This window comes from Verruconis gallopava (assembly GCF_000836295.1).
Source record: "Verruconis gallopava strain CBS 43764 unplaced genomic scaffold supercont1.5, whole genome shotgun sequence".
NCBI lineage: Eukaryota > Fungi > Ascomycota > Dothideomycetes > Venturiales > Sympoventuriaceae > Verruconis > Verruconis gallopava.
In genome coordinates, this window is record NW_015622141.1 from 758,099 (window position 1) to 777,107 (window position 19,009).

A 19,009-nucleotide genomic window follows, 5' to 3' on the forward strand; every position below is an offset into this window, starting at 1 on the left:
TGGGAAAAGCATCATCTTTTTGCTTGTAGTTCATAGCGGACGGGGCCGGACTGAGGTTTTTTGCTTCCCCCTCATCACAAGTTTCCGTATCCTGTGGGCGAGGAAAGGTTTGGAAGGGTCAAAATTGCACAGCGCTGAGTAAGAGAAAGATTTGTCCTGCTTCAAGACTTCTCGACTGGGTTTGGCATTCTTCAAGCCGAGTGGATGTTCTATACCCACCAGTCGGCTTTACTTCTCTCTTCGTCTCAACCCCTTTTGGAGGACAAGGCGTACCACTTGGCCGCAATTTCGCGAGCAAGCCACGACGGCTTTCTAGAATGATAGTGTCCCTTTACAGGAGGGATCATGGCAGCTGGCGTACATAACCAGGAATCGAAATAAAGTACATTACCTTCCAATTTGTTCTTTGCGCCTCTTTTTGCTCAATGTCACGAGCCTTTCAAATCATCGTCAACCACGTCAGAGACGGCCAAGCGGGATCAAGCAAGGGGCGTTGAGACTCTCATTGGCTGGGCGTTTTCAGCCTTATTCCAGGCCACCTTCCTAATTTAACACGTCCATGTCGTCAGAGCGAAACTGCATGCATGATAAACGACTCGGACGCCGGATTAAAAAAAGAAATCGAGAAGCGCGTTGATAGAATCTCCATGAATTCAAAGCATGGCAATCAGCATGCTTCGTTTCTCTTCTTTTCCTCTTTTTTTTTTTCCACACACTGTCTCGACCCTTGGAAAACGGACGAAGGGGAAAGCAAAAGGTCTGGCACGTACGCGTCAGAACAGCCGTCCTTCCAGACGAGCATAGGAGCGCGTGTCCCGTGTCCCGTCGCGGGAACCACGACTGGTTGTTATTGGGATCGCTGTAGGGAGCACACAGGGTGCTGGGGGCCCCGAGGAGGGTTAACCACTTCGCGCAAACTTTGTAGGTAGTCCTTTCGATCGGCCTCTTGCTTTTTCTCCCTCGTGACTCGACCCGCTAAGGGCCGTCGTGTGGCCAGCCGGGAAGGGAAAAGATTCGTAGTCCACCAGCACGACAGTGATGAACACGTACGTAAGGTGCTTAAAAGGCAATAGCGATAGTCCAGCGCTACGCTCAGTGTCTTATCCTTGTCATTCTTCTTCTTTTTTTTTTTTTCTTTCCGACCGTTGCAGCTGGCAATCTTTTGCTTTGCTGTTCGTTCGAGACGACGATCCAACGATGCAGCCTTGGCTGAGGCTTCTCGCCCTATCGCTTCTGCCTTTGCTCTCTGCCGTCCTTGGCCTGGACCTTGTTGCGCGCTCGACGTATTCAAACGATTACCCGCTCTTGATCGATGCGACCGTAGAGGAGCTTGCTCTTGGCCTCGAGCGCGGCTCATTCTCGAGCGTGGATCTCGTGAACGTAGGTTTCGTTCGTGATTTTGTTTCGCAGATTCGACATGCGTCGGGCGCTCCTGTTTCATTCGCTCTTGCGCTGAACGCAGCTCGCGCAGGCTTACCTTGCGAGGATTCTGCAAGTGAATGTTTCGCTGAACGTCGTCACCGAGCTCAATCCGGACGCCCTTGCGATCGCCGGTGAGCTTGACGATGAACGGAAGAACGGGTCCGTCCGGGGGTGCGTGATTCGGGTGCGTTTGATTCTGTCCAGTAGAGATAACAGCGACCAGACCATTGCATGGACTACCCATACTGATCAAGAACAACATCGCGACCCAAGATCGCATGAACAACACCGCCGGGTCATGGTCCCTTCTCGGTGCCAAAGTTCCCAGAGACAGTGCAATCGCAGCAAAACTCCGAGCCGCGGGAGCCATCATACTGGGCAAAACGAATTTGAGCCAGTGGGCTAACTACAGATCGTCGAATACAAGCAATGGCTGGTCGGCACTTGGAGGCCAGGTGTATGCGGCTTATTACCCCAAACAAGATCCTAGTGGCAGCTCTTCTGGCTCCGGAGTTGCTTCGTCCATAGGCCTTGCGGTAGCATCACTAGGCACCGAGACGGATGGTTCGATCGTTTCGCCATCTTCGCAGAACAACATCGTTGGAATCAAGCCAAGTGTGTGATGCCTGTCGGCATCACGAATGCTTTGCTGACGAATTGCAGCTGTCGGGCTGACTTCTCGAAGTCTAGTCATCCCGATCTCTGAACATGTAAGCTTGTCCCGCAAATTTCTGACGCGCGACCTCATACAGGGCAACAGCAAGATACAATCGGCCCCATGGCAAGAACCGTCAAAGATGCCGCATACGTCCTACAGGCAATTGCAGGGTACGACCCGTCGGACAACTATACGAGTGCTATCCCGGATAGCGGAAGGCTCCCGGACTACGTGGCCGCGTGTAATTACTCTGCCTTGCTTGGTGCGCGAATTGGGATTCCTCGTAACGTCATTGACTTGTTGTCGGATAACACGACAGGACCGCAGACCGATGCCTTTGAAAGAGCGATTGCGGTTCTCAGAGCGGCAGGGGCCACAATCGTCGACGACGCAAACTTCACCGCTGCCGCTGAATTCCTAAACTCCACATCCGAGACAGAAGTCCTGAACGCCGATTTCATCGTGAACCTTGCAAGCTACTTAGCAGCATTGACGTACAATCCAAACAAGGTAACGTCGCTTGAAGAAGTTCGCCAGTTTACTCAGCAGTTCCCGCTGGAGGACTATCCGGATAGGAACACAGCGATATGGGATGATGCGTTGGATAGTCAGAGATATAACAACACAGATCCTCGCTTTTGGGCCGCCTACCAGCGAGACTTGTATTTCGGTGGAGACGGTGGGCTTCTGGGAACTCTAGAGAGCAACAAGCTAGACGCCGTGATTTTGCCAACGAATTTCGCCTCCAGCTGGGCTGCTGTTATTGGCGCTCCTATTGTGACCGTGCCTATGGGCTTCTATCCATGGGATTCAGAAGTCATATGGAATAGTCGGGGTGACCTGGTTTCTCTTGGCCCAAATGTGCCGTGAGTCAGATTGTCATGAACTCGACTCGATAGAGGCTGAAGTTGTACAGGTTCGGCCTAAGCTTTCTCGGAGCGAAGTGGAGTGAAGCTACACTTATCGGGCTTGCCTACGCATTTGAGCAACGCACAATGGTTAGAAACAAGGTGCGACCCTACATTGTGCCTAACATTGAGCTCGCGAACGTCCTCGGAAATTGAATCTGTCAGCTGGGATCAAGAGTGATCATGTTGGGTAGGCCCGTCGAATTTGCTTTCAAACTCATAGTTGCCATGCTATAACCTTAAACGGGGTTAAGGTCGGGCGCACTTCTAAAATGCGCATCATGCGTCAAAACTCGTCGCGAAAGGTGTGAGAGATCACATTACTCGTCATGGGCCATATCTCAATACGGATTTATTCTGCCTCACTCAGTTAGAGAAGGAAGCCTACCTTCGCTTTGAAGGTCGACTGTTGCAAAAGTGCATGATCGGTGTTAACCTGTCCATCGTCCAAACGGAGTAGGAGGGAAATTGCAAACAACGGCTTCGCGTTCAAAATTTCTCTCGTAACGTGCATAAAACAAGCGCGATAATCGATTAAAGTAGACTCAATTTGCCTTCGTCAGTCAGTATGGCCGTCAAATACAAAGAACGATCAAGTTTTACACAATGAAGCACAACCTCCACTTTCGAATCTAGTCACGTGAGTAGGGCCATAAAAAGCGCAAGCATTGCAGGCAAAGTAGCCAGTAGAAGAATATTTATACATTTGTATGGAAGGCTGCCATCTTATTGGGTTGAGCCGAGAAAGGATCAGATTGAGCTAGAGGAGGGACCTGTTCTGGACAGCTGGTGCAGATTGTCACATTCGAGGACTAGTGGCCATGTCTCCTTTCCTCGGATTTACAGTACCTCATGACAAAGGTTGCTTCTGACATCTGAAATGAGACAGGACCGGCTAGTTTTTGGTTCGCACATCAGCCAAGCTTTTTTTCCCCAAGACTGTTTTGTTCCAGGATGGTTATTGAGAACTTGTTTCCAAGATTCAAAGAATGCAGTCACCACTTGAGGTGGCGCTGGCTACTTCTCGCGATGTTTGGTATCCTTCTATTGAACCTGTGTACTATGCCCACCTGTTATCGAATAATCCGCCCGATGTACGTGGTGGGGATGGTATGGTATGCGTCCAGACTTCCGAACCGTCAATGAATAATCGATAATGGAGAATGCTCTGTTCTCCATGCTCTGGATTCGATATTTCGACTGCACCGAACTTTGAACCACCGTCAGGCAAGTATCTGAGGCCGAGTCAGCAAACGACATCTTCAAAATGAGCTAAAAAAAAATAGCTTACTTGAGTGCCACATCCTCGTCATCTGTTTGCTTGTACGTCCTGACAGGCAAGTAGAACATGTTCAACGGGCTTGTGCTAAATTCGTACACCGTAGCACTAGCTGGATACACGCTGCCTGGGGGCGGTGGGAACGCCGTTGCTGCAAACTCGTGCCGGTCTCCGCTCAAAACGATAACACCGATTCCTCTCGCTCCAGCATTCCACATGTTCTCTAGGATGACCTGTCGTTCGACGAGATAGCCGCCCCAGGTGTCTTTCCCTCCGAATCGCCAATTCTTGGTGAAGGGCACAGAGGACACGACAACTTTCCAGTGTACACCCACCGGGGAGGGTTCTTGCAAAAATTTGATCAAGTCGGCCAGCTGCTCAGCCCCAAGCATACTCTTCTCGGTCCCGTTTGGATCGTCAGTCTCCACGGTTCTATACCGTCTTGTATCCATCAGGAAAAAAGCAGCTGGTCCTTGGGTGAAGGTGAACCACGTATGACCAGCCTTTCCAGCAGGGGGATTAACCGAAACGTGGTAAAATTCCCATGGATCCGAGGCTGCCTGATAGAGTCCGGTTGTGTTCCTGTCCCAGTCGTTCGCAATCTCATGGTCATCAAGAACATGTATCCACGGCAGATTGTCAGACACAGATGGCCAGTCCGGAGACGCATAGACTCTTCGGTATTCTGAACGATACGCTTCTCTATCAGCTCCATGTCGATGTGGAACGTCAATATAGATGAAATCGCCAAGGAATACCATGAACTGAGCCTTCAACTTCGGTATCCAGTCGGCGAGATATTTGAATCCTGGTATATGTAGAGGGTGGTCAAATGGGCTGTATGGGAAGTGAGGTTTGATGCAACTTGAGTGAAGGAAGGTGAACTTTCCATCGTTCCACTTGGAAATCTTTCCGACCGGAGGAGCTGTGGTGAAGTAGCCAGTATGATTGTTGGACAAAGCGTATTGATACCTCGTATCGGGGGTTAGACGCGTCAAAGTCATGCTCGCTGTATAGTCCGTCTCTTCATTGAATAGGAGCGATTCAATTGATCCGGCAGATTTCCAGGCAGAGTTTGAATCTCCTGAGGCTGTGTCCAAACCCGCGAGAGGCTCCACATATCGGTACGAAACCCAGACTGGAAGTTGAGATTGACGAGGTTCACGCACGAGGATCTTGGCTGTTGTATCCGACACATAGCCCACCCGGGCGAACGAGAGATCCTGTGCGTTGAAGAACGTTGGCCCACGATAGACTGCGTCGAGCGTCATCAAGACAAGCGCCAGGTTGATGAGGTATGTGATGCCACTGAGGATGGCCGAAGTTGGACTTGGCAGACCAAGAAGCAGAGTCTGCCACCACTGGGAATCCTGCTCTTTAAGCACAACTCGTTCGGAAACATCAATCTCCTCGAGCTGCTCCGGCTCCCCAGGCGCGGCTGCCGCTAATCCTTCTCCTTGTTTCTCTCCATCCGTCTTTCCTGTGTTGTGGGGTGTTGGGGCATCAGCGGTACGCGTATAAACGAACACTTCGTCAGATACAACCGTGAATGGAGCGGTCTTCTGGAACTTTGGATAGAAAGACCAAGCGTATATGGCAGCAAAGCTGTAGATGAGCGGGGGGAAATGCTGTGCAGTTTTGCTCAGAAAACATCCCATCTCGGAATCCGACCGCGGTGACTTACGTGTCCTGGAATCTTGAAGGCTTGTGTTAGTGGCGAGTTGGAAGCTGACGGAGATCCGATGGCTCACTCACCCAGCGAAAGAAGATGTAGGCGAACAGTCTCAGCAAGACGGAGCTTGAGACAATGATGTAGTCAGAAATCTGCGCCATTGTGACGACGCGGGACTCGAAGCTTTCATGACATGGCCAGCGAGCAGGTACAGTTCGTTTTTGTGGAAAACAATGCTAAGAAGGCATCGAAACACGCATGCTGGCTATGACGAAATGCATTGGCTGAAGGTGACTTTGTGGCGGGTCTGCCAGCGCCAGTGCGCTGCCCACGTTCTGATGACCCGTCGAGGACGCATCGCATTGCTTGGGCGCGAGGCTGCTTGGACTCTGGAAGCAAAGATCGCGCCTTCGCTGCTGTCTCAAGGACTCCGTCTGATATCGCCTGTCCTAAGTGGTCGTGGAATGCTGCATGCTCTGTCGCAACCAGCAGGACTCGCCGTAGCGCGCTCCTCAATTGCAGCGGCACCAACCCGTTCTTTAATTTTACCTCTCGATTCATTCTACGGCTTCAGCCTTGTCTCACAAGACACGGAGACATCTAAGGTTCCCAAGTTCCTCGAACACGTTGACGCAGCGCCGTTGCAGCGCAGCCTTTGTCTGAGAAAGCCCGGTTCCGGATTTCGTTCTTGTCGACAACAAAACACTCGACGTGACAAGCTGCCAAAGCTCGTTACGGGATTGTTGAACTACTCGCAGCTGGGTTTGTCTCAAATCACGAATACTGTATCTATCATATCGCGACCTACCTAGGTTCCTGTCCAGTGCTCAGCGTAGAAGCTCTGAACCACAGATTTTTTCGACGTCGCCTTGCGGAGGTCTGTCTCTCGCGTGCTTGATTGCGTTAACGATATATCTTCGTTCGCCTGAAGCTGCATCTCGTAGGCTTGTTGACAAATAGAAAATGTCACCTCGTGTTCGCCTGTTCGAATGCGCTGAGTTTTGCCCAGCCTTTGCGTGCAAGTCGGGGCGCGGGTGCAAAGCCCTGCACGTTGAGCGATGTGAGAACTCGTCAAGCGAATACTCAGCGCTCTTTACGTGCTTGCTCTAATAACATCTCTATACAATTTGCTTTGGCCGTCATTCTGTCGACCACTCCCATGCTCGTGCCGATGCCGCCATCATGGTCAAATGGCACCCGGACAGGCCATGTCTTCATCACGTTCTGGATTCCCCACAAAACCCACCAAAGTTTCTGACCAACAGGCTACAATTTTTCACGTCTGGCGAAGTCAAAGTTTTGCATTGAAATGCATTCTCAGGGTGGTTCAATGAGGTTGGCGTATTGCCCCTCAGCCGTTCTCGGCAGAGCGTCGGGCTGGGTGCGTTTCTTGCAGAAATCTGGAGCTTCTTTTTCCTGACACAGGCGACAGATCCTCCCACAAAATGAATGCCTCTCTTTAGATGGTCGGTCCAATGTGCACTCGTCATGTAGCGATCAGTTGTCCCAAGGGCGACAAAGACAGCGCGTGAGGTAACTCAAGTCATTTGGTTGCGAGCTCCACTCTCGTGCAAACCAAACCCTCTACGTCATTCGGGCGTCAGACTCTGCCGAAGTGGAACAAAATAGGCGTTCATTACCGCTTTGGGCTCATGCAGCAACGAAGCTCCTACAGCTAAGCGGGCATTCAATCTTCACGTCCGAGAGGACATGAGCTCACTCTTGAATTGGTCTGTATCCAATCATGCGGTAGCAAATAGCTGAATTTCTAAGCTGCCATATGCTCAAGTAAGGAACTGTGTCCCAGCACTCGAACGCTAACCAGGGTTTCTTCCCCTCTTTCGCGCGTGCGTGTAATCGCAACAAGTATAAAGACGTTAAGAATGACCTCCATACTCCGTTACGTTAGCGCAAGGGCCCCGGTACGAACATTTCGCATACCCTCTCACAAACCGTTTGCAATAATTGCAAGATCGTACGCAATGGCTGGTGGAAACGTGCCTGCTGTAGGTTGCTCACACTTGCATGGCAAATGCCGTGTCGATGGCTAACGCTTCTCTGAGACAGCTCAAGGACCCATCGCTCCTCAAGACACAGGCATACGTCAACGGAGAATGGGTCGGTGCTGCGTCAGGCAAGACGTTCGAGGTTCATGACCCCGCGACGGGTCTGAAGATTGCCACCATGCCCGAGATGGACACAGCGGATGTTGAGAAGGCCATTGCAGCAGCGGCAGCGGCTCTTCCTTCTTTCCGCAAGACCACTGGCCGAGAACGTTCGAAGCTTTTGCGAAAATGGTACGACCTGATGATGGAGAACGCAGAAGATCTGGCCACAATCATTACGTGGGAGAACGGCAAGCCCATTGCTGACGCTCGAGGCGAGGTCACATATGCTGCGAACTTCTTCGAATGGTTCAGCGAAGAGGCTCCAAGGTTGTACGGCGATACGATCCCAGCTAGCGTTGCTGGTAACAGAGTGTTCACTATCAAGGAGCCGGTTGGCGTCTGCGGTCTGATCACCCCGTGGAACTTTCCAGCGGCCATGATTACTCGTAAAATTGGGCCAGCTCTTGCTGCTGGTTGCACAGTCGTGGCAAAATCCCCGGCTGAGACCCCCTTCACCGCCGCAGCGATCGCTGAGTTGGCGCATCGGGCCGGCATTCCTAAGGGTGTAGTGAACATTGTCACCGCGCATGAAAATACGAGCCAAGTTGGTGAACTACTCACGACCTCGCCGACCGTTCGCAAGGTCTCTTTCACCGGAAGCACACGCGTCGGCAAGTTGCTTATGAAACAGGCATCAAGCACCGTCAAAAAGCTGTCCTTCGAACTCGGCGGCAACGCACCCTTCATCGTGTTTGACGACGCAGATCTTGATGCAGCAGTCGCTGGAGCTATAGCTAGCAAGTTCCGCTCTTCCGGACAGACGTGCGTGTGCGCGAACAGAATATACGTCCAGCGAGGCATCTACGACAAGTTCTGTGCCGCCTTCGCGGAGAAGGTGAAGCAGTTCAAAGTTGGCAATGGCTTTGAGCAGGGTATCACTCACGGCCCCGTTATCCACGACCGTGCCATCGAAAAGGTCGAACAGCACGTGCAAGATGCCGTCAAACGCGGGGGTAAGCTTCTTGTCGGAGGCCAGAGACTGCCAGATCTGGGCTCCACCTTCTTCCAGCTCACGGTCATTCGAGACATGACAAAAGACATGCAATTGGCGCACGAAGAGACCTTCGGTCCTGTTGCCGGACTGTTCCCTTTTGATACGGAAGCTGAGGTTGTCAAGTTGGCGAACGATGCTGAGGTTGGTTTAGCCGGCTACTTTTTCTCGAAAGACATACAGCGTGTGTACCGTGTTGCCGAGGCGTTGGACGTCGGCATGATCGGCGTCAACACTGGCCTGATCTCCGACGCCGCTTCGCCTTTTGGCGGAGTCAAGGAATCTGGCTTCGGAAGGGAAGGCAGCAAGTATGGAATAGACGAGTATGTGGTGACAAAGACGATCACTCTCGGAGGTAACGGACTTCCTCTGCAAGGCGAATAAGCGCTTTCTAGCTTGAGAAGTGTGTCTTGGACTGTCAAATGTAATAAAAATACATGGTACTAGCATACTAGCCTGGCGGCTTTCTATTCTAATACTGGTCTCCATTTCTTCCTCGGAACAAATCCCTCAACGCCCTCGTCCGCCATGACTTCTGCGCTTGTCCGTCCAGTGACAACGCTTCTCTCTACGTCGGCACCTCGGACGTAGAAGGCTTCAAATCCGCGATCTGGGCCTGCTCTAACCCACGTCCGACCTTCTTTGACGAAGCCCGAATGCCTCCTGTCCAGCGTGATAAACCACCGGCGCTGATGGACTGAACCAATAGTATTCTCAGCGCCGGTATATGCATTGTTGGCACGGATGGACTCGATCTCGGCATCGCAGTCGTCGTCTTCGGAAGCTAGGGCGGCCTCATCGTTGACGAGTCTATCCAGATCCTGTTCCACCTGCACTGATCCACCACTGATGTTGGTGGATTTTGAGTATTTTCGCTTGCGGAGGCGGATAGGTCTTGGATGCTTAACCACATCGTTTGCAGAGGGTAGACGCAAAACTATCGTGTATTCTCTTGGAAGCCGAGTGCCATGCAACTTGAGTCTAATATATCGAGCTTTGAAAGCCTCCATAAGCTTCTCGTTTTCATGACGTTCTTTACTTGACGCATCACCTGCGGTTAGCTCGTGTTCGGAGAGCTCGTCGTCCGTCGTCAAAGCTTCCCTGCCCAACGCTTTGCGGGGAAGAACCTCATATTCGCCCGTGTCCCAGATCAGCAGGCTGCCAGTGGCATGGCTAGCACTTTCAATTAGGCTGTTCCACAGAGTATGCACTCTCGTCTCGATCGCCATACGACCTTGTCGTTGCGAATTGGGATTACCGGGCAGGCCGGAGGGTATTGCGAATGAACAGGAGCTTGTCTCCGAGAATTGAAGGCGCAGGTCGTAGTGACAGCCTGCTATCGGATGATTGTGCTGGTGGATGACAAAGTGACGACCGTGGGAATGAGAATTACGGCGGTATAATTCCGTATAGTCTCCGATGGACAGTCGTGGATCGCTTTGGTTCGTGACCGGCTTAGCCACCTGCGCCAGTTGACGTGAGAAATAGTCGAGGTGATTGTGAACTATGGCCTTTCCAGCCTCGATGGCAGCCAGTTCAGATATATTCAAGTCTGCGCTTCGCATTCTAGGTCTTTCTCGTGCTTTGTTCGACCGTAGATCGGTTCTGGTCTTTCTGTGCGTTGCGACCGGGGGCGGCGAAATAGACCGCGTCAGACTGCGTGGTCCGTCCATGCTATGATCGATGGTTCCTTCGGCGTTGCCCCAAGTGCAAGGAGAGTGGTCGCTTTTATCGTCTCACTTGTTCATCAATGTATCTTTTCATGGCATCAAGCTGCGTCTTGCCGCTCGACACTAGGTAACGAATGTGTTGGAGATCCGTGACATGTCTATGCTGTTCAAACTCTGCTCGCGCAAATCGTCTCATTTCCTCTCGTGTTGGCGATGGAGGAATTCGGTAGACGGCGCGCATGATCTCACGCCATAGTCCGAGTGTTTTGCTTCGTTGAATAAAGTGCTCCAGTCCTAATACAGGCTCCTTTTTGCGAATGTTGTCTTTGCGCGATGATGTACTTGCTTGTCGCCTTTGGACCACTACCGCATACTGGATGATGCGCGACCTCATTTGGCTATCCCTTGTGGAAGTCACAGTCTTCAAACTGATGACTGTTGGATGGATGATGTTTGTGCATAGAAGCTGATCAACTTGACGATGACGACTTCCGGAAAATGCTTCGTTCCGATTGGAGACGCGACGCGCTCGGCCACCAAAAAAATCCACAGAAACCAATTGATAAATTAATATAACATATGAGTTTAACCAATGCCGTCTAGGCGCTCGAATGCAAAGGACACCGAATCCTTCCTTTCTGCATTGAATGCGCTTGATGAGGCTGCGTTCGCAAAATACTTGCCCTCAAGCTCGGAGCTAAAGTCCAAAGATGGCTCGAAGACCTATGTGTGGACGTTTCATTTATCTAGTAATCTCAATGATGATGACTTAGAAGCATGTTTCAGTCTGGTTGAAGAGACAAGTTCTGCAGATTACCAAGCTGCCAGCCAAGGATGGAATCCAGACCATAAGCGCTCAGAAATGCGGGAGAGGGACATGCGCTATATACTTGTGCATCGTTCGGGAAAAGAAGGTCACAACAGTGTACTCGCCTTCACATCTTTCATGCTCACCCCGGAAGATGACCAGCCAGTCATATACATTTACGAGATACACCTATCACCCGAGCTCCGTGGCACAGGTATTGGCAAGGCCTTGATGGAGATGGTTGCGAGCATTGGACGCAAGGTCGGAGTCAGTATGAGCATGCTTACGGTATTTACGACCAACCAACACGCCGAAGCCTTCTACAGACGGCTGGGCTACACGGAAGATGATTCAAGCCCGCGTGATAGGAAGTTGAGGGGCGGAAAGATCAAGAGGCCAGAATACCTGATATTGAGCAAGAACCTGAGAGAGCAAGCGAATGCAACCACAAAGCGGATCAAGACTTAGTATATGAGGGGATCGGTGTGGCTTTGAATAAATCTCAGCCAGACTTCGGGAACTCGGCTAGGAGATCGCCTCCGAGGTTTTGTAAATGCTAATTGACCCGTTGGGGTATCAATGCTGCCGTACGCCAGAAGCGAAAATCGTGTTGCAAACCATGTCAATCCAAGCCCGAGAACATCTTGTTTTTCGAGAAACCGTTGATTCCCTTGCCCTTCTTCCTCTTCTTCCTCCGCTTCTGCTCCTCCCTTTCTTCCTCGCTGCTATGCTCATCATCACTGTCGTCGCTATCCGCTTCATTGTCACTAACATTGCGCTTCTTTACCCCCCTAACGTCAATATCTTCTTCATCATCCCTCATCTTCTCACGCCAAACTTTCAAGATCGGGCCGCCACCACTTATCATGCGTCCGCCAACTTCAAAGTCAATGGCCGCCACGCCCTCGACCTCGTCATGCTTCAGCACATCGACGACCTTATTTATACCTAGTTTTACCAGAGCAAGACAGCCATTGCTCATACCAGCTACCACGGTCTTGCCCATGCCTAGCTCCTCTGGGATCCTCGTGAGAGCATCGATGCTATCCTCTCCTCCCTTGTCGAGTATAATGCGTTCGTCTTGGTCATCCCACACACCCTTTTCCCAGAGCGTGATGACGCCGTCACCTCCTCCAACTAAAACTTTCTCACCCTGGCTCGTACCTTTCTTCGCAAAACCGCCCACGTACTCCGAAGACAACAACTCTTCACCCTGATCCTCACTTTTCACAAGGACTCCGCGCCTGATGTCCGTGACAGCAAGTGTTGTACCGCCAGTTGTAACCCATTGTCTGCTAAAGCCACTTGTGCTCGTTTCACTTGGCGGCAAAGGCGTAAGAGAAGAGATGTAATCTTCGTGTGGATACCATGTCTGCTGTGGCTTGTTCTTCGCAAAGGCGCGATCGTCAACTCTCAGGTCGAAAAGGTGAAGTGCGGATGAGTCAGTTGATAAGAGCAGCGATTGAGGGCTCAAGATGTGCATAAGTGTTGGAGCGTCAAGTATGCCATTGTCGTCATCAGGAATAGCAATCTTTGAGAAAACTTCTCCAGTCTCTGAGTCCGCAGCCTTCATGAGACCATCGGAGCCAGCAGAGTATAGGGCTCGACCATCGAGACTAAACCGTACCGCTCTGGCGCTCCCCTTGTGTCTTCTTGTTCTCCAACTTGTCTCCAAAAGCCCTAAGCCTTTGTCACTTGCTGAAGCTGCGTCGTCGTGATCCGAATCGTCTTCTCCCGCCACAGGCGGCAGCTTAGTAACCTCCACATGCCCAGTGGACAGCCCAACGGCAACGATGGGTCTCGATGGATGCACTGCCTGGGTGAAGATGTCCCCTGCCAATGGCAGAGAGCATATTGACTCGAACATTACGTCCGACTAGATTCTTCGTCGTACATTTGCAAAGCTCACGCGCCGAAGTCGGATCGATGTCCAAAAAGTCGTGAATTTGGATTTCGTTTATGTAAGCACCCTAAGGACCCCCAATGGTTGCACTTCAACTCAGTTGCGTGGGTTGTTAGAATAGAGGCAACGCGGATGTACAAATTTGCTCTTTGACCTCTGTGTGTCTTCTTGTCTTCGATGGCAATTACTCAGCAAGGTTCTGGAGCGGTGACTATGATCGAGTGGACAAAATATTGAAATGCCTTAGATCTTAGCTTACTTCCGTTGACATCCATTTTGATGAACTGTTAATTAACTTTAAGAGCGGGCATATCACCTGCTCGCTACCAATCAGTTTACTCGAAGTTTTTAACGTTATACGTGATTGCACATTCTGCATTATCAATCATAAGTGTCACTTTCACATTTGCCATATTGCCTGCAGTCGTAGTCTAGTGGTTATGATGTGACCTTTACATGCACTATGTATTCGGTCAAGGCCGGGGGTTCGATCCCCCCCGACTGTAATATCAAAGCTTTTGTTTTTTGCTCAATTTTTTTTTGCTGGTTGCTTGGAAGGGATTCGATGGCTTGAGAGTTGGCTAAGATTTATGTAAACCGTGCGCCATGGACACCACATGGTGCATTCCAGAGACTACCGTACTCGAACTCTGCACCGAACTCAATGATGCCAGACTACATACACAACCCGCAATCTGACACACTAAAACAGGAGTTATGTCTACAGGCCGTGACATCTGTACGTTGCAATTTTTATCGAATCAAAGATCAAGCAATCCTTACTGGATATAGACGGATGAATGTGGAAATGAAGCTGCTTGCTCAGAAGTGGAATCCAAGGAATGTGATGTCCACGTCGTTGCTTGTGTGAATTGACCAGTATACGTTAGCTTGTCAGTAGCTTTCTGATTCAACAAGCCACAAAATAAGACTCGTTCAATAAGTTTACACCGAGCTAGGTCTACGCTGTCAAAGCAAGTGCTACCCTGAGCTGAAAGAGTCATGGCTTATATAGTTGTGCTGCTGGATTGCCGATATCCAAGACAAGTTGCGAAAGGAAGGCTTAGAAGTGCTATCCTATAAGGATGTCAAATGGGGACCCGAGTTCCAGCGGCGATGGAATACAACCTGTTGACTGTATAATACGGGGAGTTAGCTGGAGAGTTCCCTCTAGCGAAGGATCCACCATTGAACTTCCCAATGACGAGAGAGACATAATATAAGATGTTCGCAGATGTAGTCGATGAGTGCACAAATGGTGTGTGGTTACACCGGCCAGGCTGGAGTCTACTTGCCAGGAAAGGGTGAGCTCGAAGGTCTTAGCCTACGGAAGACATGTGTGGCATAGCAGATAGCCAACATCAATAATAAGCCCGTAGTTGTCGTCATATTACCAGGATTTCATCGAAACAGCCAGTTTGCAACGAAACGGTGTTTTGAAGGTTGCCTTTCTCATTACTTTGACTTCGTAACTCTCTGTATTGAGAAGGGGGTTCGGTGGATCATGGGGGACTCGCGGAGACCAATGCTCCAATGCACCTGGAGCTTATAAATGTACCCTCGGTTCAAGTTAAACGATTCCCCCCTCTAGAAAGCTCAACTCGGAAAGATAAATCGTCGGAATCTCCAGAAAGTTCAACGCAGCCATTGACGTCCCAACACGCTTCGCATGATGCGCAGAGCATGCTGAGACCAACTTCTCTTCTCCGCGCATCATGGTCGAAGACGCTGCACCTCCCCAAATCGGCGTTGCCGGCGCGACCACCACTTCCATCCCCGTACACCCTCCGAGTCACCGATGAGCTGTACGAATGGCAACAGGCTAACAGACCTGCCAAAAACCCATTCGTCCTACACGACGGTCCTCCCTACGCAAATGGAAGCCTACACGTGGGTCATGCGTTGAATAAAATTCTGAAAGACATAATATGCAGGTTCCAGATTTCGCAGGGTAGAAGAGTGCATTATGTGCCCGGGTGGGATTGTCACGGTCTGCCAATTGAGGTTAAAGCTCTGCAGGCACTTCAGAAACACCACGATGATGTTGGATCGGTTGCTGTAAGACAAGCAGCAAGGCAACTTGCTGAGAGGACTGTTGAGGAGCAGAAGAAGGGCTTTAAGGAGTGGGCGGTGATGGGTGACTGGGGCAATGCGTACAGAACCATGGATAGGGACTTCGAAATGAGGCAGCTGGGCATATTCAAAGAGATGGTTGACAAGGGCCTGATATATCGCATGCGGAAGCCTGTTTACTGGTCTCCGTCATCTGGCACCGCATTGGCTGAAGCTGAGCTCGAGTACGATGAAAACCACGAGAGCACAGCCGCGTTCATTGCATTTCCAGTCGTTGGTCTTTCTGAACAGCTTCAAAGATACAGAGAAATCGACCCCGCGCGGTTATCTGCCGTTATTTGGACCACAACACCGTGGACACTTCCTGCAAATGAGGCCATTGCTGTTCATCAAAATCTCGAATACTGCGTCGTAAGTCGACCTGGCTCGTCTGGTTCTCAGTTGTTGGTTGCCAAGTCGAGATTGGGCTATCTTGGGTCATATCTCGGTGTTGAGGACTTCCTCATTATCGCCGACAACATCACTGGAGCGGACATTGTCTCTACAAAGTATCTCAATGTTCTACGCGACGGACGAGCAAGACATATACTCCATGCAGACTTTGTATCATCATTATCCGGTACCGGCTTGGTCCACCTAGCTCCTGGCCATGGCATGGATGACTATCTTATCTGCCATGCTCTCGGGCTGCCAATCACAGCTCCCGTTGACGATCAAGCACAGTACACTTCGGAGGCATACTTAAGCGACCCCAGGCGACTAGAAGGCAAGAATGTGCAGACAGAGGGCACCCCAGCTGTGCTCTCCTTGCTTCAGCAGATTTCTGCAGAGCAAAATTATGATAATCTGGTACTGGCCACTCACAAGCATATTCACAAATATCCAATCGACTGGCGTACAAAACTACCGGTCATCGTCCGTGCGACAGAGCAATGGTTTGCTGATGTGGATAGCTTAAAGCTCGACGCACTCCGATCGCTAGATCCTGTCAAGTTTATTCCTAGCTCTGGTAGACATCGTCTCGAAAGCTTTGTTCAGGGACGAAGCCAGTGGTGCATTTCTCGACAACGCGCATGGGGTGTTCCAATTCCCACATTATACCGCATTGACCGTGGCCAGAATGAAGCTGTCATGGATGGCCAAGTCATTGACCATATCATGGAAGTTGTCAAAGAACGAGGGCTCGATGCGTGGTGGACTGATCCACAGCATGATGAGTCTTGGATCCCTCCAAATATGAGAGGCAAGGGCACATATATCCGCGGCAAAGATACTATGGATGTGTGGTTCGACAGTGGAACAAGTTGGACCCTGCTTCATGAACGCGATTGGGACCAACCACCAGCTGATGTTTACCTGGAGGGCTCAGATCAACATCGCGGATGGTTTCAGTCGTCCCTTTTGACGCACATCGCTCACCATCAAGCAATGATGTCTTGCGAGCCGCCGGCGCCGTTTAAAACTCTGATCACACACGGATTCACTCTCGATGAGAGCGGAAGAAAAATGAGCAAGTCGCTCGGAAATGTGATTGCCCCCTCGCAAATCATAAATGGCACTCTATTGCCACCCATGAAAAGAAAGAAGCAAAAGGGACATCAGGCATCACCGCAACCTACACATGATGCCATGGGTCCGGACATCTTACGTTTATGGGTCGCTGGCAGTGATTACACCCATGATGTCGTCATTGGAGAACCAGTGCTAAAGGCCTTGCATCAAAGTCTCCACAAGTATCGTGTTACTTTCAAGTGGCTTCTTGGAGCACTGAGCGATTTCAATCCGTCTGTCTCGGGGAGTCAAGAAGTACAGGATGCTGGACCATATGCATTTGTGGATAAGATTGCTCGGAAGCAGCTCCGCGATGCCTTGGCTCAAGCTCACCATCATTATTCCAACTACGAATTCTTCAAAGGAATCAGTTCCCTCAATCGATATATCAACTCCGATCTTTCAGCGTTCTACTTCGAGACGCTCAAAGATCGGCTCTATACGGGGTCTGAATGCGAACGTCGTCCAGCACAGCTTGTACTTTACGAAATTTTTAACGGCTTGTTAAAAATGCTCGCACCGATTACACCCTTGCTTGTCGAAGAGGTCTGGGAACACACGCCTCAACAGATCAAAGACATCGCAATGCACCCACTACGCCAGATTTGGACCCCACCGGAACCCAGCTACCCGAACTCGGAAACGTTGCTCTTCGAGAAGCAAATCAAGACTCTCGCAGACGCGCATGCCGCCATTAAGTCTGCTCAAGAGGAGTTGCGCGCCCAGCAAAAGATGGGAAGCAGCCTTGAATGTGACGTGCACATCGTTGTACCTGCTAAGTCTGATGCATTCCTTAAGCAGATCTTCTCCGAAGACATGCAGGCTGTACTTGCAAATATGTTTGTGGTCAGCAAGGTCCATACTGGGTCTATATACGAAGACATCAATACAGAAGAGCATCCAATTAGACGAACATTCACAGCAGAATCCACTTCGGGGAAGGCAGAATGTCAAGTCTTTGTATCTCGACCGAGTGGCCATAAATGCGAAAGGTGTTGGAGATACTTGCAGCTAACTCATCAAGGCTTATGTGGGCGGTGTGATGACTTGGTTAAAGAACACTTCTCAGACATGCTAGACTAAAAACATATCTTTTTATAAAACCCAGTCTCAATAGACCAATAGAGAGCGCATCATTCATGTCTTGCACTTGAGATGTTTTTCTAATCAAATTCTGACCATTTAGCTAAAATGGCTATATGAAAATTATTTAAAGGACCAGGAATATCACACACCTAGGTTATGAAAAGGATAGGAGGGTGGATCATCACATTACTAACTTAGCCGATGAAGCAGGCGCAGATGCAGCGTTACCACGTTCCCGTAGTCGTCGCTAACAAAGACGGGTTCCGATCGAACAATCATGTCTTTCTCTGCATTCTGCATGCTCGCAAGCATGGTCACATCGAATAAAGGCCCAAGTTTTAAGACGATGATGGACTTTGAATGCAGTCTCGGATGCAAGATCTTTGAATAATTCGACTTGATCTGAGAAGTGAAGGAAACAGTCCCAGGGACTTGCCCATTTTTCGCATGAACTTGCTCTCGTACCGGGTATATGCTGGTTCCTTACCTTGATACTACGGATCTGTATGACCTCGCTAAGGTGTGCACGAAGACTCTTCTTGGGGATTGCGAAGTACGACTTGGCTGCTCAACGCTCAGGCAAGAGTCGGTATCGTCCGAAGGCGCTATTCAAAAAGCTGGGAAGTGGCGGCTCACGGAAGTTAAGGAATTGGTAGAAGAGGGAGGAGGCTTTGCGAGTGTGTCTGCTCTTTTGTCACTGCGAACCGCTCTCAGGAGTTAGCACGAGTCCCCTTCACCAAGTCTGCTTCTTGTCAAGGCTAGATTGCATTTACGTCTTGAAAAGGACGACAATGACATTCTAAGATTCAGCATTTTTGAC

General features: G+C 50.3%; 7 protein-coding genes and 1 non-coding gene across 9 annotated transcripts; 5 read left to right on the forward strand and 3 right to left on the reverse strand.

The window, feature by feature from the left end:
• The first annotated feature begins 1,126 nt into the window (after positions 1-1,126).
• PV09_02181 (uncharacterized protein) lies at positions 1,127-3,591 on the forward strand. Its single transcript, XM_016355184.1, has 6 exons — positions 1,127-1,380; positions 1,472-1,593; positions 1,646-2,037; positions 2,086-2,132; positions 2,183-2,946; positions 2,997-3,591. The coding sequence occupies exons 1-6, from the start codon at positions 1,198-1,200 to the stop codon at positions 3,142-3,144; spliced, it is 1,656 nt and encodes a 551-aa protein (XP_016217200.1). The 5' UTR covers positions 1,127-1,197; the 3' UTR covers positions 3,145-3,591.
• Positions 3,428-7,004, reverse strand: PV09_02182. 2 transcript variants are annotated; one of them, XM_016355185.1, is made up of 4 exons: positions 6,023-7,004; positions 5,952-5,963; positions 4,280-5,895; positions 3,428-4,223 (listed from the first exon to the last, which is right to left on the reverse strand). In XM_016355185.1, the coding sequence occupies exons 1-4, from the start codon at positions 6,098-6,100 to the stop codon at positions 4,049-4,051; spliced, it is 1,881 nt and encodes a 626-aa protein (XP_016217201.1). In that variant the 5' UTR covers positions 6,101-7,004; the 3' UTR covers positions 3,428-4,048. The 2 variants fall into 2 exon arrangements, with proteins under 2 accessions (XP_016217201.1, XP_016217202.1); XM_016355186.1 differs by having other exon boundaries at positions 4,280-5,963.
• Positions 7,005-7,085: 81 nt separating this feature from the next.
• PV09_02183 (uncharacterized protein) lies at positions 7,086-10,122 on the forward strand. Its single transcript, XM_016355187.1, has 3 exons — positions 7,086-7,320; positions 7,372-7,945; positions 8,007-10,122. Exons 2-3 carry the CDS (start codon positions 7,823-7,825, stop codon positions 9,480-9,482), a joined length of 1,599 nt encoding a protein of 532 aa, XP_016217203.1. The 5' UTR covers positions 7,086-7,320; positions 7,372-7,822; the 3' UTR covers positions 9,483-10,122.
• PV09_02184 (uncharacterized protein) lies at positions 9,487-11,217 on the reverse strand. The gene has a single exon (XM_016355188.1). The coding sequence runs from the start codon at positions 10,769-10,771 to the stop codon at positions 9,566-9,568; it is 1,206 nt and encodes a 401-aa protein (XP_016217204.1). The 5' UTR covers positions 10,772-11,217; the 3' UTR covers positions 9,487-9,565.
• Positions 11,110-12,214, forward strand: PV09_02185 (uncharacterized protein). Its single transcript, XM_016355189.1, has one exon. The coding sequence runs from the start codon at positions 11,361-11,363 to the stop codon at positions 12,042-12,044; it is 684 nt and encodes a 227-aa protein (XP_016217205.1). The 5' UTR covers positions 11,110-11,360; the 3' UTR covers positions 12,045-12,214.
• PV09_02186 (uncharacterized protein) lies at positions 11,982-13,744 on the reverse strand. The gene has a single exon (XM_016355190.1). It carries the CDS (start codon positions 13,441-13,443, stop codon positions 12,199-12,201), a length of 1,245 nt encoding a protein of 414 aa, XP_016217206.1. The 5' UTR covers positions 13,444-13,744; the 3' UTR covers positions 11,982-12,198.
• A 155-nt stretch (positions 13,745-13,899) lies between these two features.
• PV09_02187 lies at positions 13,900-13,985 on the forward strand. Its single transcript has one exon. It is a non-coding gene; the product is annotated as a tRNA-Val (tRNA).
• Positions 13,986-15,115: 1,130 nt separating this feature from the next.
• PV09_02188 (isoleucine-tRNA ligase) lies at positions 15,116-18,264 on the forward strand. Its single transcript, XM_016355191.1, has one exon. The coding sequence runs from the start codon at positions 15,163-15,165 to the stop codon at positions 18,184-18,186; it is 3,024 nt and encodes a 1,007-aa protein (XP_016217207.1). The 5' UTR covers positions 15,116-15,162; the 3' UTR covers positions 18,187-18,264.
• The last annotated feature ends 745 nt before the right edge of the window (positions 18,265-19,009 follow it).